The following is a 15,711-nucleotide window of genomic DNA, read 5'->3' as shown; positions in this document are numbered from 1 at the left end:
ATGCATAGAATAAGTCCTAATTCGAGTAACTTAGTCTAGTCCGGATTGCTCCCCACAGATCCCCCTTTCTTTTTATTTTTTAGCGTTGATACGCGCCTGTCTTCGGTGTCCCGCGGCACACACTCTGCTCTACTTGCTAGAGTTGCCACAGGCTCTTACAAGTCCTATCAATCAGGAAAACCGAATCCGGGTCCTCTCTTCGCCATTGTGAGGAGGTTTTTAGGCGCTGATGCATGCCTGTGTTCGGTGCCCTGCAGCGCATGCTCTGCTCTGCCCGCAGGGGCTTACAAAACCTATCAGGCAAACCGAATCCAAGCCTTCTCATTGCCTTATTGTGGGGGAGACTTATTAGTGTTGGTTCGTGCCTATCTTCGGTGACCTGCAGCTCATACTCTGGTCGAGCTGCTTGCTGGCGCTTACCGCCTTAAATCAGGCAGACCGAATCCAAGCCTCCTAATTGTTGCATTGTGGGGAAGCTTTACTGACGTTAATTCGTGCCTGTCTTCGGTGACCTGCGGCTAGCCGCCCAGGTGCTCATCGCCTCACTAATCGGGCAGACCGAATCCAAGCCTTCTAATTGGCATGTTGAGGGGAGGCCTTATTTTTCTCTATTTCTCTATCTCCGGGCATTCCTATTTCTCCCATTTTACTTCTATCTTCCAGCATTCCTATTTTTCTTTTACTTCACTTCCAAACTTCTGTTTCTCTTATCCCCGCAGCTTCCCGGCACCTCGCCCCGCCGGCGGGTTCCCGGCTCTGCGCCGCTTCAGCCCGCGCGCCTCTCTCATCTGCGCAGCTTCCTGGCTTTGCGCGGCTCGGCTTCGCGCGCTCCGCGGTCTCCACGCTTAACCCTTTCGCGTCTGAACCACGGCCTACGCCAGCGTTCCCTATCTATTCACGCCCCGTGCTCTCTCTGCACGCGGCGGCTTCCGCGAGTAACACAGCGTAGCTTGCGTCTCCACCACTAGCATTCAATCCAAGTTCCCCGGGCTAGCCTGGCGAATTCAACCCAGCGTACGTCTCCGCCCCACGGTTTGGCTTTCCGTCCTTTGCTCCCCGGGCTAATCAGACGGATCCCAATCTGGCTTGCGTCTCAGCTTCTGGTTTTAACTTTTCGCCCCCTATTCCCGGGCTAACTTGAGAATCCCAAAGTGGCTTTCGTTTCCGCCTTGGCCTGCCCCCCGCGGCTTCAATTTCCCTAACATTTTTCTCTACCCGGTATGTTTCCCCAAGCTTTCCTCCAACGATATTCCTCCCTCATTTCTCCTGGCCTCTCCCCACAGTCCGCGTCCGAGTCTGTTTGTTCTAGCTTTCACTTTCGCTTTCGACCTTAGAGATTCCTCCCAGCTTCCCCCCGTAGTCCGTATCCGAGTCTATGCCTAGGCTTTCAATAGCTTCTTCCGGCACCCTTTTCGTCCGGCTTTTCCCTAGGCTGTTTGCTAGTCTCTCTCTCCGGTATTTTCCCTAGGCTGTTTGCTAGTCTCTCTCTCCGATATTTTCCCAATTCTTCCCGTTTCTTCCCTCCTAAGTTTCATATCCGTCCTCGGTTTCCTATCCGAGCTAGGTTTCCTAATCCGAGTCACGGCACCATTATGTCGCTCCCCCTCTTCGTGGAGGAGCAACACAGGACCCTGCGCTGTTCTTTCGTCTGCTCGGCCCTCCCCGGGTTTGCTGCTGGTTCTTCCCGGGTTGGCTACTATCCCTTCCACCTCCGTGGAAGGGCAGTTCCCCCTGGCCGCATTCCCCACTTCCGCAGGGGAGCGGCACACCGCCGGCCGGTTCTCTCGGGGGCTGCACGGGTTCCCTTAGATGTTCCCCATAGATGTTTCTGGTGCATGCCGTCTCTCTCCTCCTTTATAGTCCTCCTCCGCCAATCCCAACTCGGCTGAGTACGCTGCTCTCCAATCAGGAGCAAGTCCTACAGTTAATTGGTTGAACTGGAGGCAGCTGTGCGGAAGCTGTTTACTTCTCTCCCAGCGCCATATTGTGGGAGAGCAGATGCATAGAATAAGTCCTAATTCGAGTAACTTAGTCTAGTCCGGATTGCTCCCCACATATGTGGCTAAATTATTATTTAATATATCTCTATATAAAAGGACATGTATTCCAAAGCAAAGTTTTCTTTTGACAATAACATTTGGAGGAAGATTAACAAAGTAGACAAAATTATTTTCCATTTCAGTACAAGGATTACTTTTATAAATTTCATTTGTATATTTTTAAAAGATTCTTTAAAAATGTATTTGAAAGATGGAGAGACGTGGGGAGAGAGAGATCTTTCACCCACTGGTTCACTCCCCATATGGCTGCAATGGCCCAGGCTGGGCCAGGCCGAAGCCAGGAGCCAGTAGCTTCGTTTGGATCTTCCACGTGGGTGCAGAGGCCCAAGCATCTGGGCCATCTTCCACTGCTCTCTCAGATGCATTTATAGGGAACTGGATAGGAAGAAGAGCAACTGGGGCTCAAGCCAGTGCCCATGTGGGCTGCTGGTATCTCAGGCAGAAGCTGGCCACCATTTGTATAATTTTAAAAGACAAACTTAATCATCTATCTTAAAAAATATTTGACTGAAGACCTACAGATTACAAAGCAATATGCAAACACAGTAAGCTATGTCTGGTAAATTTTATCAGTATTCATGTTTGAGATAGCTGACTAATGTTACTGAAATGTTAGAATATCCAAAAATCTATCAAGTTTTACATTGCAAGGCAATTTCATGATATTTCAGAGTATCTCCTCACCTTACTTTACAAGCCCTGAGGGAACGTCTTGGTGAGTTCCTTGGTGAAGATGCTGTTGCAGAAAAATTTTTATTTCTGAAATGCATTGGAAATAATTTAGCTGTGGTGAGTTTTCTTATGTTTTTCTTTCTGATTAAAGAAAAGCTTACCTTATCAAATTATATTTAAATCTTAAATGCTTAACAAGTCATCCCCTTAACATGCTGTAGGATATGTAATATTACTCATAATTAAATGGAAATATCAGCAAGGATCGAGAAAGATAGATCTGAATGGCTTGTCATCAGGCATTAAAATTCTGAGGGAAGGAGGTTTTTGTGTCAATTTCCTTGAGAAGGGAAGGCAAACAAATTTAAAATATGATGAGGAGCAGATGTTTGGCCTACCTGTTGGGATACCTGCATCATCCCATTTCAGTGTCTAGATACAGTCCTGGCTCCACTCTTGATTCCAGCTTTCTACCAAGGCAGACCCTGGAAGCAGCAGTGATGGCTCAAGTAATTGAGTTCCTGCTACCCCTATGGGAAACCTGTAGTGAGTTCCTAGCTTCAAGAATCCTGGGAGCTCTTTCTGTCTCCCCCTCTCAAATAAATAAATAAATTATAAAAGTGATCATGTAAGTAATAGATATTTTTAAATTTAAATGATTGTCTCCTGGAGAAAATAGGATTCTCATTGCTTGAACTATAAGTAGCTTCATTTGGTGTAAAAATTATGTGGTTCCAACATAATTTTTGTGTCAATTAGTATCTGTTGAATACTTCTATTGGTAGTTTCTATGATTTAGCAATAGCATATTCTGAGGAGATAGTTTTTTGACTGAAAGTTCCAATCCAGCATGCCATCAGAACCTAGTTTCTAGTTTCTCATATCCTTTTTTTAAAAAAAAATTGTTTTATTTATTTGAAAGGCAGAGTTACAGAGAGAGAGAGAGAGAAAGAGAGATCTTCCATTCACCGGTTCATTTCCCAAATGGCCACAATGCTCAGGGCTGGACTAGACTGAAGTGAGGAGCCAGGAGCTTAATCTGGATTTCCCACGTGGATGCAGAGGCCCAAGACTTGGGCTGTCTTCTGCTGCTTTCCAAGGATCATTAGCACTGAGCTGGATTGGAAGTGGAGCATTGAGGACTCAAACTAGCACCCATATGGGATGCCAGCACTGCAGATGGCAGCTCTACCCACTATGCCATAGTGCCAGCCCCAGTTTTTCATATCTATGTAAGGTTTATTTCTTTAATAAATATTTTCTGTATTTAAGCTTTTTAAATTACAATCTGTTCTTATTCCACTCTAGTTAGTAGATTATATTATTGCTATGTGTTTCTTTATGTGATTATTTACTAACATCTAACTATGATTAGGTTATAGTTCCTTTTGGACAAGCATTTTATTTTGTTCACCATTATATTTATAATCAGTGCTTTGCAATGGAAGTATTTAAATGTTTATTAAATACATAAAAAATAAATGAAAAGGACAAAAATAGACATTTTCCCCAAAGTACTACCATATTTGCTATGTAGAATTCTTTAATAGCAATTGACCTTGAAAAAGCTTTGTAATTAAGGCTCTATTTTGTAAGCCAAAGAATTCATTTTCTCATCGTTAAATTAATTTTCCTGACACTGGATGGAATAGACACAATTTTCATACTTTTTGTTCTTTCCCATGATACGTTAACATAAAATACCAATCACGGGGAGACGCTGTGACACAGTAGGCTAAGCTTCCGCCTGTGACACTGGCATCCCATAAGGGCACCAGTTCCTGTCCTGGCTGCTCCTCTTCTGATCAAGCTCTTTGCTATGGCCTGGAAAAGTGGTGGAAGATGGCCCAAGTGTTTGGGCCCCTGCACCCACCTAGGAGACCCTGAAGAAGCTCCTGGCTTCAAATCAGTCGAGCTCCAGCCATTGTGACCAATTGGACAGTGAATCAGTGGATGGAAGAACTTTTCTCTCTGTCTCTCCCTCTATCGGTCTGTAATTCAACCTCTCAAATGAATTTTTTTTTTAATTTAAATACCAATCACAGAATCCCAGGTTTACAGGGACCTTGAAGGTAATTAAGGTCAACTTCTTTTTTCTTTTTTTTGGTTGGTTTTTCCAAAGAAACCTTTTTTTTTTTTTAAGGAATACAAACTTCATGCATTTCATAAATACAACTTAAGGAATATAGTGATTCTTCTACCATTCCCGCCCTCCTCCCCCATCCCCAGTGCCATTCTCCACTAAGATCCATTTTTGATTACCTTTATACACAGAAGACCAACTCTATACTAAGTTCAACAATTTGCATGAAAACAACAGTAACAAAAAAATGTTCCTCAACAGTTGAGACAAGGGCTGTTCAAAGTCATTGCATCTTGAAGTTAATTTTACTTTTTTTAAATTTTTTTAAAATTTTTGTTAGACAGGTAGAGTTATAGACAGTGAAGTGAGAGAGAGACACAGAGAAAGGTCTTCCTTCCATTGGTTCACTACCCTAATGGCCGCCATGACCGGCGCTGCGCCGATCCGAAGCCAGCAGCCAGGTATTTCCTCCCGGTCTCTCATGCGGGTGCAGAGACCCAAGCACTTAGGCCATCCTCCGCTGCCCTCCCAGGTCACAGCAGAGAGCTGGACTGGAAGAGGAGCAACCAGGACTAGTACCCGGCGCCCCAACCGGGACTAGAATCTGGGGTGCCAGTGCCGCAGGTGGAGGATTAGCCAAGTGAGCCACAGTGCCGGCCCAGTTCTTTTTTTTTCTAAGAAACTTAATTAACTTTAAAGAAACACCCAAGAATGATACACCTTTTGCAAGCACTTAGACATAATTACAATGCAACTCTTAAGAGGACAGAGGTCCTGCATGGGAAGTTAGTACACAGTGACTCTGTTAATTTAACAACACTGTTACTTATGACGTCAGTGTTCACCTGAGGCTCTTGACATGAGTTGCCTAAGCTTTGGAAGCCTTTTGAATCCACAGACTCCATCAGTATTTAGATAAGGCCATAAGCAAAGTGGAAATTCTCCCCTCCCTTCAGAGAAAAGTTCCTACTTCTTTGATGATCACTTCTTTCCACGGGGGTCTCACCCACTGAGGTCCTTCATGTAGCACATTTTTTGCAAAACATCTTGGCTTTCCATACTGAAATGATCTCATGGGCTTTTCAGCCAGACCAGAATGCTTTAAGGGCTGATTCTGAGGTCAGAGTGCTACTTAAAGTGATTCTCATTCTATGAGTCTGCTGTATGGACTTCTTCCCATGTTGGAGCATTCACTCCTTTTTAATTCTATCTATTATTATTACCAGACATGCAATCCTATTCATATGATAACTTAACACTTAAGATGATATTTTTACCACCCAGTCTAAGGGGATGTGGGGCCCCATGGTAAGTTTTTAAACTGTACCCTTATAAGTAAGTCCATAAGAATGTATGCAGATGACACGGTGGCAAAAAACAATCTAAATGAAAGATCCTGGTGAACAAGACCCCAGCAGAAGGAACAGGCCATCAAGGAGAGAGGCGCCTTTTTCTGAAGGGAGGAAGGAACCTCCACTGTGATACGGCCTTGACTAAACAAGTTCAGAGTCGGTGAACTCAAGGGGCTTCCATAGCCTAGACAGCTCATAGCAAGAGTCTCAGGTGATTACTGACGTCATAAATAAGAGTGCCAGTTGTTAAATCAACAACGGGAGTCACTGGGTTCATGCTCCCCACATAGGATCTCTGTCCTTACTGTGTTTTACTATGAAACTTAAAAACAACACTACTAGTCGAACAATACCCTATACCTGGTTCGGTTGTGTGAGTGCAGCCTGTTGAAATCCTTACTTAGTATATACTAAGTTGATCTTCAGTATATGAAGGTAATTGAAAATAAAATTCAATGAAGGCGGGATGGGAGAGGGAGTGGGAGAGGGAAGGGCCACGGGAGGGAGGGAGGAAGGTTGGGGGGGGCACAACAATACAAAAGTTGCACTTTGTAAATTCACATTTATTAAATGAAAAAAAAAAACTATATAACAAACAAAAAAAGGGGAAAAAAAGAACTTAATACTTTACCCTTTTAGTATTTTTTATGTTCTACTTAAAACTATTGGTTGAACTCTCTGTAATTAATACACAGTTACTCTTAGGTGTTTAATTAATGCTATAACTAGTACTCAAATAGTATTTTATACTTTGTGTTTCTGTGTGGGTGCAAACTGTTGAAATCTTTACTTAATATATGGTAAATTGATCTTCTGTATATAAAGATAATTGAAATTAATCTTGATGTGAATGTAAGGGGAGAGGGAGTGGGAGAGGGGAGTGTTGTGGATGGGAGGGAAGTTATGGGGCGGGGGGAAGCTATTGTAATCCATAAGCTGTACTTTGGAAATTTATGTTCATTAAATAAAATAAAAAAAAGAATGTATGCAGAACTATATAGCTTTACAGTTATAAACTTCAAACACTTCATAATTACAACTTTAATAACATGGTAATTCTTCCAATCATGCCCACCCTCCCATCCATACTCCCACCTCTCTTCCTCCTCCCTCTTATTCCCATTCTTATTTTTTACTGAGATCTATTTTCAATTGACTTTATATATATATATATATATGTTTAGTTCTATCTTAAGTAAAGAGTTCAACAATTAGTATAAAAAAAAAACTGTTCCTCAGCAGTCAAGACAAAGGCTGTTCAAGTCATTGTTTCTTTAAGTGTCAATTTCACTTCTGCAGATTGCCTTTTAGGTGTTCTATTAGTTATCACAGGTCAGGGAGAACATATGATATTTGTCCCTTTGGAGTGGCTTATTTCACTAAGAATGTTTTCCAGATTCATCCATTTTGTTGTAATTCCCTGGATTTCATTTTTTATTGCTGTGTAGTATTCCATAGTTTTCATAACCCATAATTTCTTTATCCAGTCTTCAGTTGATGGGCATTTGGGTTGATTCCATGTCTTAGCTATTGTGAATTGAGGTGCAATAAACATGAGGGTGCAGATGGTTGTTTCATATGCTGATTTCATTTCCCTTGGGTAAATTCCCAGGAGTGGGATGACTGGGTCATATGGTAGATCTATATTCAGATTTCTGTGATATCTCCATACTGTCTTTTATATTGGCTTTACCAATTTACATTCTCACTAACAGTGGGTTAGGGTCCCTTTTCCTCCACATCTTTGCCAGCATTAGTTGTTTGTTGATTTCTGTATGAAAGCCATTCTAACTGGAGTGAGGTGAAACCTCGTTATGGTTTTGTTTTCCATTTTCCTGATGGCTAGTGATTCTGAGCATTTTTTTCATGCGTCTGTTGGCCATTTGGATTTCCACTTTTTAAAAATGTCTATTTAAGTTATTTGCCCATTTCTTCACTGGGTTGTTTGTTTCATTGTTTAATTGAGTTTTGTGATCTCTTTATATATTCTAGTTATTAACCCTTTATCAGTTGAATAGTTTGCAAATAATTTCTCTCAGTCTGTTGGTTACCTCTTCACTTTCCTGACTGTTTCTTTTTGCAGTACAGAAGCTTCTCATCTCTGATCTTCTGTATATAAAGAGAAGCGAAGATGAATCTAGATGTGAATGGAAGGGGAGAGGGAGTGGGAAAGGGGAGGGTTGCGGGTGGGAGGGACGTTATTGGGGGGAAGCCATTGTAATCCATAAGCTGTACTTTGGAAATTTATATTCATTAAATAAAAGATTGAAAGAAAAAAAAAAAGAAGCTTCTCAGTTTGATGTAATCCCATTTGTTAATTTTGGCTTTTATTGCCTGTATCTCTTGAGTCTTTTCCAAGAACTCTTTGTCTGTGCCAATGTCTTGCAAGGTTTCCCTAGTGCTCTCTAATAATTTGATGGTACCAGGTCACAGATTTAGGTCTTTAATCCATTTTGAATGGATTTCCTCAGAAAACTAGAAATAGAACTACTATATAATCCAGCATTATTTGGTATAAGTTCAGAGAAAATGAAATCCATATGTTGAAGGGACCAGCACTCTCATGTTTACTGAAGCACTATTCTCAATGGCCAAGATATGGATCAATTTATGTGTCCACTGATGGATAAAGATATATATATATATGTATATATATATATATATATATACACACACATATATACACACAATGCAATTATATTCAGCCATAAAAAGAGTGGAATTCTGTCATTTGCAGCAACATGGATGGAAGTGGAGGACATTATGCACAGGAAGACAGCTATGGTTGGAGGGAATTGGTTGAGTATTTCAAAGTTGTTGATGGTGGAGGCTGTGGGGTGGGGTTTGAATGTTTATAGTATGGGGAAATGATGTATTCCTGGGGTAATGGATGTGTTTATCACTCTGGTGTAAGCATTACACATTGTGTACATGTGTTTAGATGCCAGCCACTCTGTACCACATAAATATGTACTGTTAAAATTAAAATAAAATTTAACTCCCCACCTACCCCCCAAAAATAGCTTCTCTCATCCTTCATCTTTGCAAAAAATAAAACATTTATCTTTGTCTTTTAAAGAAGATTTATTTATTTAGTTGAAAGGCATAGTGAGAGAGACCAAGAGGCCGGCGCCACGGCTCACTAGGCTAATCCTCTGCCTTGTGGCGCTGGCACACCGGGTTCTAGTCCCGGTCGAGGCGCCGGATTCTGTCCCGGTTGCCCCTCTTCCAGTCCAGCTCTCTGCTGTGGCCCGGGAGTGCAGTGGAGGATAGCCCAAGTGCTTGGGCCCTGCACCCCATGGGAGACCAGGATAAGTACCTGGCTCCTGCCATCGGATCAGTGCGGTGTGCCGGCCACGGTGTGCCGGCCACAGTGCTCTGGCCGCGACGGCCATTGGAGGGTGAACCAACGGCAAAGGAAGACCTTTCTCTCTGTCTCTCTCTCTCACTGTCCACTCTGCCTGTCGAGAGAGAGAGAGAGAGAGAGAGAGACCAAGAAAGAAAAACATTCTGTTTACTGCTTCACTTTCCAAATGGCCACAACAACTGGGGTAGGGGCATGCCGAAGCCAGAAGGCAGGAAATCCATCCTGGTCTTCCAAGCCAGTGGCAGGGGCCCCAAATACTTGAGCCATCATACGATACCTTCACAGGTGCATTAGCAGGGAGCTGACTATCAACATTGAAATTGATTGTTTCCTTCCTCAAAGTTCTTTGCCTTCCCTTCCGAATTCCTCTGCTGGAAGTAATCTGCTTTTTTAAATATGCAAAATATGGTATTTAAAACAGTCATTTTTTAGATTTTATCTTCAGCATTACACTGAATAGTCTTTAAGGACAGGATCCATATACAATTCTTTTTCTAGTTTTACATAGAGAAAAACATTATAAATACTACTGAAAATAAACTATTTTAAGGATTTTCCCTAGAAGTTGACCTAACCAGAAAGAGGAGAGAGAAGACCCAAATTAATATAATTAGGTTAAAGAGAAAATGTAACAACAGACACCACAGAAATAAAAAGAGTCATCAGAAATTACTACAAAGATATGTATGCCAACAAACTGGGAAACCTAGAAGAAATAGATAGATTCCTGGACACATACAGCCTACCTAAATTGAGGCATGGAGACACAGAAACCTAAACAGACCCATAACCAAGACTGAGATTGAATCAGTAATAAAGACCCTCCCAACAAATAAAAGCCCAAGACCTGATGGCTTTGCTGTTGAATTCTACCAGACATTTAAAGAAGAACTAACTAATTTTTCTCAAGTTATTCAAAACAATTGAAAGGGAGGGATTCCTCCCAAATTCTTGCTATGAAGCCAGCATCACCTTAATTCCTAAACCTGAAAAAGATCCAACTGAGAAAGAGAACTACAGACCAATTTCCCTGATGAACATGGACACAAAAATACTCAACAAAATTCTAGCCAATCGAATTCAACAACACATCAGAAAGATCATGTACCCAAACCAAGTGGGATTGATCCCTGGTATGTAAGGATGGTTCACATTTGCAAATCAACCAATGTGATTTAGCACATCAACAAACTGAAGAACAAAAACCATATGATTAAATCAATAGATGCAGAGCAAGCATCTGATAAAATACCATACCCTCTCATTATGAAAACTCTAAGCAAATTGGGTATAGAAGGAACATTCCTAAACACAATCAAGGCAATATACAACAAACCCATGACCAGCATCTCATTGAATGGGGGAAAAGTTGGAAGCATTCCCACTGAGATCTGGAACCAGACAAGGATGCCCACTCTCACCATTGCCTTTCAATAGAGTCCTGGAAATTTTTGCCAGAGCCATTAGGCAAGAAAAAGAAATCAAAGGATAGAAATTGGGAAAGAGGAAGTCAAATTATCCCTATTTGCAGATGACATGAATCTATATACAGGGCATGCCTGCAAAAGACTCCACTAAGAGACTATTAGAACTCATATAAGAGTTTGGTAAAACAGCATGATATAAAATCAATACACAAAACTCAAGAGCCATTGAATACACAGATAATGCCATAGCTGATAAAGAACTTCTAAGAGCAATCTCATTCATTATAGCTAACAGAATATCAAGTACCTTGGAATCAAAGTTTTGGTCTTTAATGCATTTTGAGTTGATTTTTTCATATGGTGAGAGAGGGATCTAGTTTTTTTCTTCTGCTTATGGATATCCAGTTTTCCCAGTACCATTTATTGGGAAACTTTCCTTTCTCCAATGTATGTACTTTCTGCTATTGTCAAAAATAAATTAATTCTAAATGTGTGGATTCAAATGTGGGTTTACTTATTATTTATTATTATTATTTTTATTTCTGGGTATTTCTTTCCATTGGTGTATGTATCTGCTTTATGCTGATACTCTGCTGTTTTTTTACTATAGTTTTGTAGTATATTTTGAAGTCAGGTATTGCATTGCACCCTAACTTTTTTCTTTTTGCTAAGGATTACTTTGGCCATGCAAGGTCTTTTATGGTTTCATATGAATTTTATGATTTTTCTGTTTCTATGATGGGTGCCACTTTGATAGGAATTGCATAAATTTGTAAATTGCTTTGGGGAGTATTGACATTTTAAGAATATTAATTCTTCCAATCCACTCATTTTTCATGTGTCCTCTATACTTTCTTTCATCAATGTCTTGTAATTGTCATTGTAGAGATAGATCATTCACTTCCTTGGTTAAATATAGTCTTAGATTTTTGTTGTAGGTGTTGTGAATGGAATTGTCCTCTTGATTTCTGTTTTTAGCAATTTCCTTATTGATGATTTTAAAACTACTGATTTCGTATGCTGCTTTTATATCCTGCACCCTTATTGAATGAGTTTATTGGTTCTAACAGTTTTTTGGTGGAGTCTTTTGATCTTTCTATATATAAAATCATGTCAGCTGCAAACAGGGATAATTCAACCTATGCCTTTCTGATTTGGATGCCCTCATATTTCTTCCTCTTGTCTAATTTCTAAGGCTGAGACTTCCAATAATACATTGAGTGAAAATGAACATCTTTGTCTTGTTAACTGATGTTAAAGAAAAAGACTTGTTTTTTTCTCATTCTGTGTGACAAAAGCTATGAATTTGTCATCCATAGCCCTTATTGTATTGGGATACATTCCTTCTGTACCTAATTTCTTGAAGGTTTTTACCACGAAGGGATGTTGACTTTTATTGATGTTTTTCTATACCTATTGATATATCATCTGACTTTTATCCTTCATTTTGTTGATGTTTTATATGATGATATTTATACATATTTTATATAATGATATTATACATATTGATTTGCATTTGTTGGACAATCCTTGCATCCATGGTATAAATCCCACTTGTTGGTAATATATAATCTTGAATGTGCTATATGATTCAATTTACTAGCATTTTATTGCATTTATTTTATTGCATAGATGCAAAATCTGCATCTATGTTCATCAGGGACGTTAGACTGTAGTTTTTTGTTGTTGAGTCCTTGTCTTGTTTTGGTATCAGGATAATGCTGGCCTCACACAGTTTGGAAGAGTGCCCACACTTTTAGTATTTTGGAATAATTTGAGAAGTGTTGATGTGAGCTCTTATTTAAAAGTTTGGTAAAATTCATCTGGTCATGGGCTTCCCATTGTTGAGACACTTTTTATTACTAATTTAGTTTCATTGCTTGTTACTGTCTATTCAGGTTTTCTCTACCCTCAAGGTTTAATTTTGGTAGGTTATATGTTCTCTGAAATTTATCCATCTCTTCTAGATCTTCTAATTTGTTGGTATATAGTTGTTCATGGGAAAAATTTTCTGAGCAGCAAAAATAGAATGAGCAGGGCTAGTGCTATTGTGCAGCAAGTTAAGCCGCCGTCTGCATCTGCAGTGCTGGCATCCCATCTTGGTGCCAGTTTGAGTCCTGGCTGTTCCACCTCTGATCCAGATCCCTGCTAAAGTGCCTGGGAAAGCAGTGGAACACAGCCCAAGTCCTTTTGCCCTGCACCCATGTAGGAGACCTGGATGAAGCTCCTGGCTCCTGGCTTCAGCCTGTCCCAGCCCTATTATTATTATTATTATTATTGACAGGCAGAATTAGACAGTGAGAGAGAGCGACAGAGAGAAAAGTCTTCCTTCCGTTGGTTCACCCCCCAAATGGTCACTATAGCCGGCGTGTTGCACCAATCCGAAGCCAAGAGCCAGGTGCTTCCTCCTGGTCTCCCATGCGGGTGCGGGGCCCAAGCACTCAGGCCATCCTCCACTGCCTTCCCGGGCCACAGCAGAGAGCTGGACTAGAAGAGGAGCAACTGGGACAGAATCCGGCGCCCCAACCAGGACTAGAACCCGGGGTGCCAGCGCCACAGGCAGAGGATTAGCCAAGTGAGCCTTGGCGCCGGCCCCAGCCCTGACTATTAACAACCATTTGGAGCATGAACCAGCAGATGGAAGATTTCTCTCTCTCTCTCTCTCTCTCTCTCTCTCTCTCTCTGTCTCTTCCTCTCTGTAACTCTGATTTTCAAATGAATAAACTAAATATGTCTTTAAAATAAATAATAAATAAAAACATAAGTAGAATGAACACAAAAGTAGAAAAGCAGGCACCAAAGAAAGAATAAATGTTTCAATTTTTTAATGGAGCACTGGCTGCATGAAGGGAATAGTGGAGGACAAATTATTGAAGGATTTTAATGCCAAATTAATAGTTTGGAAATTTTTCTGAAACTTCAGAGTTTCTTAAGCAAAAAAGTGACATGATAAGAGCTCTTAGTAAAATTAACTGGGCCTCACTGAGGAGGATGGATTGCAGTGGGAAGAGAAAAAAGGCAGAGATTCCAACTTGGAGGCTGGAAGAAGGGTAAGGAGGGTCTAGGGTAGAGTTGGGGAAGGTCGGGCCCTCAGGCTATATAAAGCCTGCAAAATGATTTAGTCCAGCCCTTCCAAGGCAACTGCAGGTGGGACTTGAAATTCAGTAAATCTATAAGAGGCTAGTTTTTAAGTTGATCATTTTATAGGGTCCATGAATAATGTTATATATATCCAAATGGCTCTTAGCAGGACAATGAACTTTGTCTACCTCTAGATTTAATCTGTTGTCATATTTTTCTAGATCCTACACTTCAGCTACAAAAATTTTCCTTTGGTTTTCATTTCTTATATATGGTCCTTGTAGTTTCCTGGCAAATCACTTCCCTTTGATGTTTGGATAGCAGGCTGTTGCTTTTCTTAATGTGGGTCTTAGATCATGTGTTACCTTTTCAAAAAGCCCTTACTTGACCACCTAGTTATTTCTCTAATTTACTCTCTGTTATATCACCCCATTTTAGTTTCAAAAAATACATCTCACAGTCCTAAATCATGCTTATTTCTTTATTTAATGTCGTCTCTCCACAGTAGAATGTAAGCTCCCAAGGGCAGGGACTTAGCCTTATTTATTGTTATATCCCTACCACGTAGAACACTGCCTAAGACATAGTATTCCCTCAGTCTTTGTTTAAATAAATAAATAACAAATGAACTTCATGAGATTAATGGGTAGGAAATAAAGTTTACAAGGTTGAACCCTAGAGTCAGATCACCTGTCTTGGAATCTCAATGTGAAAACTCTCTGGGTAAACAATCTGAGGTAAGTAGTTGTGATTGCCTCATTCTCCTTGTTTGTAAACTGTAGTTGATGTTAGTACTGATGGTATGAAGTTATAAGACTTAGCTGATACATGTGAAATACTTAAAATAGTGCCGGGCATGTAGTGGATCCATGCAAGTGTTATCTATAATGATTACTAGTAGAAGACATAGAATTTCTATTATGTTGATGCAGTGAATCTAGCCATAGTTCTAAGCTTTTAAATTTGATTTATATGGCACAAAAGTGTGCCTGCTGCAAAAAAGTGGAGGTAAAAATTGGGAAAATGTTACCAAAGTTTTAATTTTTTTCTCACTTATTTATTTCTAGGTAAAGGAAAAACAAGAATCAGAACTGAAGCTCAAATCTTTTGCTCCTCCATATGTATGTAATCTGACATTGTAAACTTATGCTAAGTTTCAAACGCAAACTATTTTTTATTTAAAACTAATTTTTTAAATTTCCTGTATGTTTTAGGCTCTTCAACCAGAATTATATTTGCTTCCTGTAATGGACCATTTAGGAAATGTATATTCAGCGTCAACAGTTACTTTAGATGGGCAGCAGAGTTATAATGATGTTGCTGAGGTTGATGGAACAGTTCACAGACCAGTTAGTGTAACTTTGTCAGAGGAAGAATCTGGAAGAGACCCCAGTTTGTTAGAAAACATTCTGAAAGAACTTCTTAACAAGAATCAGCAAGAAGGTGAATTTTACTAATATAAGGAAAGATTATTATAACACATTTTACCGTGAGGTTTGTGAGGAAATTCTGGGCAAACCCAGAGTATAGGCAGGAGAAAAGAAAAGCTACAGTTCCATTTAGAGGTTTTTAAAAATAAACTTTTTCCAGGTAATATAAAAAACAATTTAAATACTTAAAATAGAAACAAAATCAAAATAGTTATAGCACTTTATCACCTTTACTTATT

At 40.1% G+C, this 15,711-nt stretch overlaps 1 protein-coding gene across 9 annotated transcripts in view; it reads left to right on the top strand.

Moving 5' to 3' along the window:
- The window catches only part of SPATA1 (spermatogenesis associated 1), an 89,872-nt gene that overhangs the window by 35,497 nt on the left and 38,664 nt on the right, over nucleotides 1–15,711 (top strand). For 8 of the 9 annotated variants that reach the window (XR_007923998.2, XR_007924000.2, XR_007923999.2 and 5 more), the window contains 3 exons: nucleotides 2,732–2,849; nucleotides 15,110–15,163; nucleotides 15,257–15,485. Coding sequence is in view for 6 of the 9 variants with exons in the window: in XM_051857540.2 (XP_051713500.1) it covers nucleotides 2,732–2,849; nucleotides 15,110–15,163; nucleotides 15,257–15,485 (401 nt within the window). In the remaining 3 variants the exon portion in view is untranslated. The remainder of the gene's footprint in view (nucleotides 1–2,731; nucleotides 2,850–15,109; nucleotides 15,164–15,256; nucleotides 15,486–15,711) is intronic. The other variant, XM_017346132.3, reaches the window with a different exon arrangement.

Source organism: Oryctolagus cuniculus, chromosome 7 (assembly GCF_964237555.1).
Source record: "Oryctolagus cuniculus chromosome 7, mOryCun1.1, whole genome shotgun sequence".
Lineage (NCBI taxonomy): Eukaryota > Metazoa > Chordata > Mammalia > Lagomorpha > Leporidae > Oryctolagus > Oryctolagus cuniculus.
Note: the sequence above shows the minus strand (reverse complement) of the source record. Positions and strands in the feature narration are given on the sequence as shown.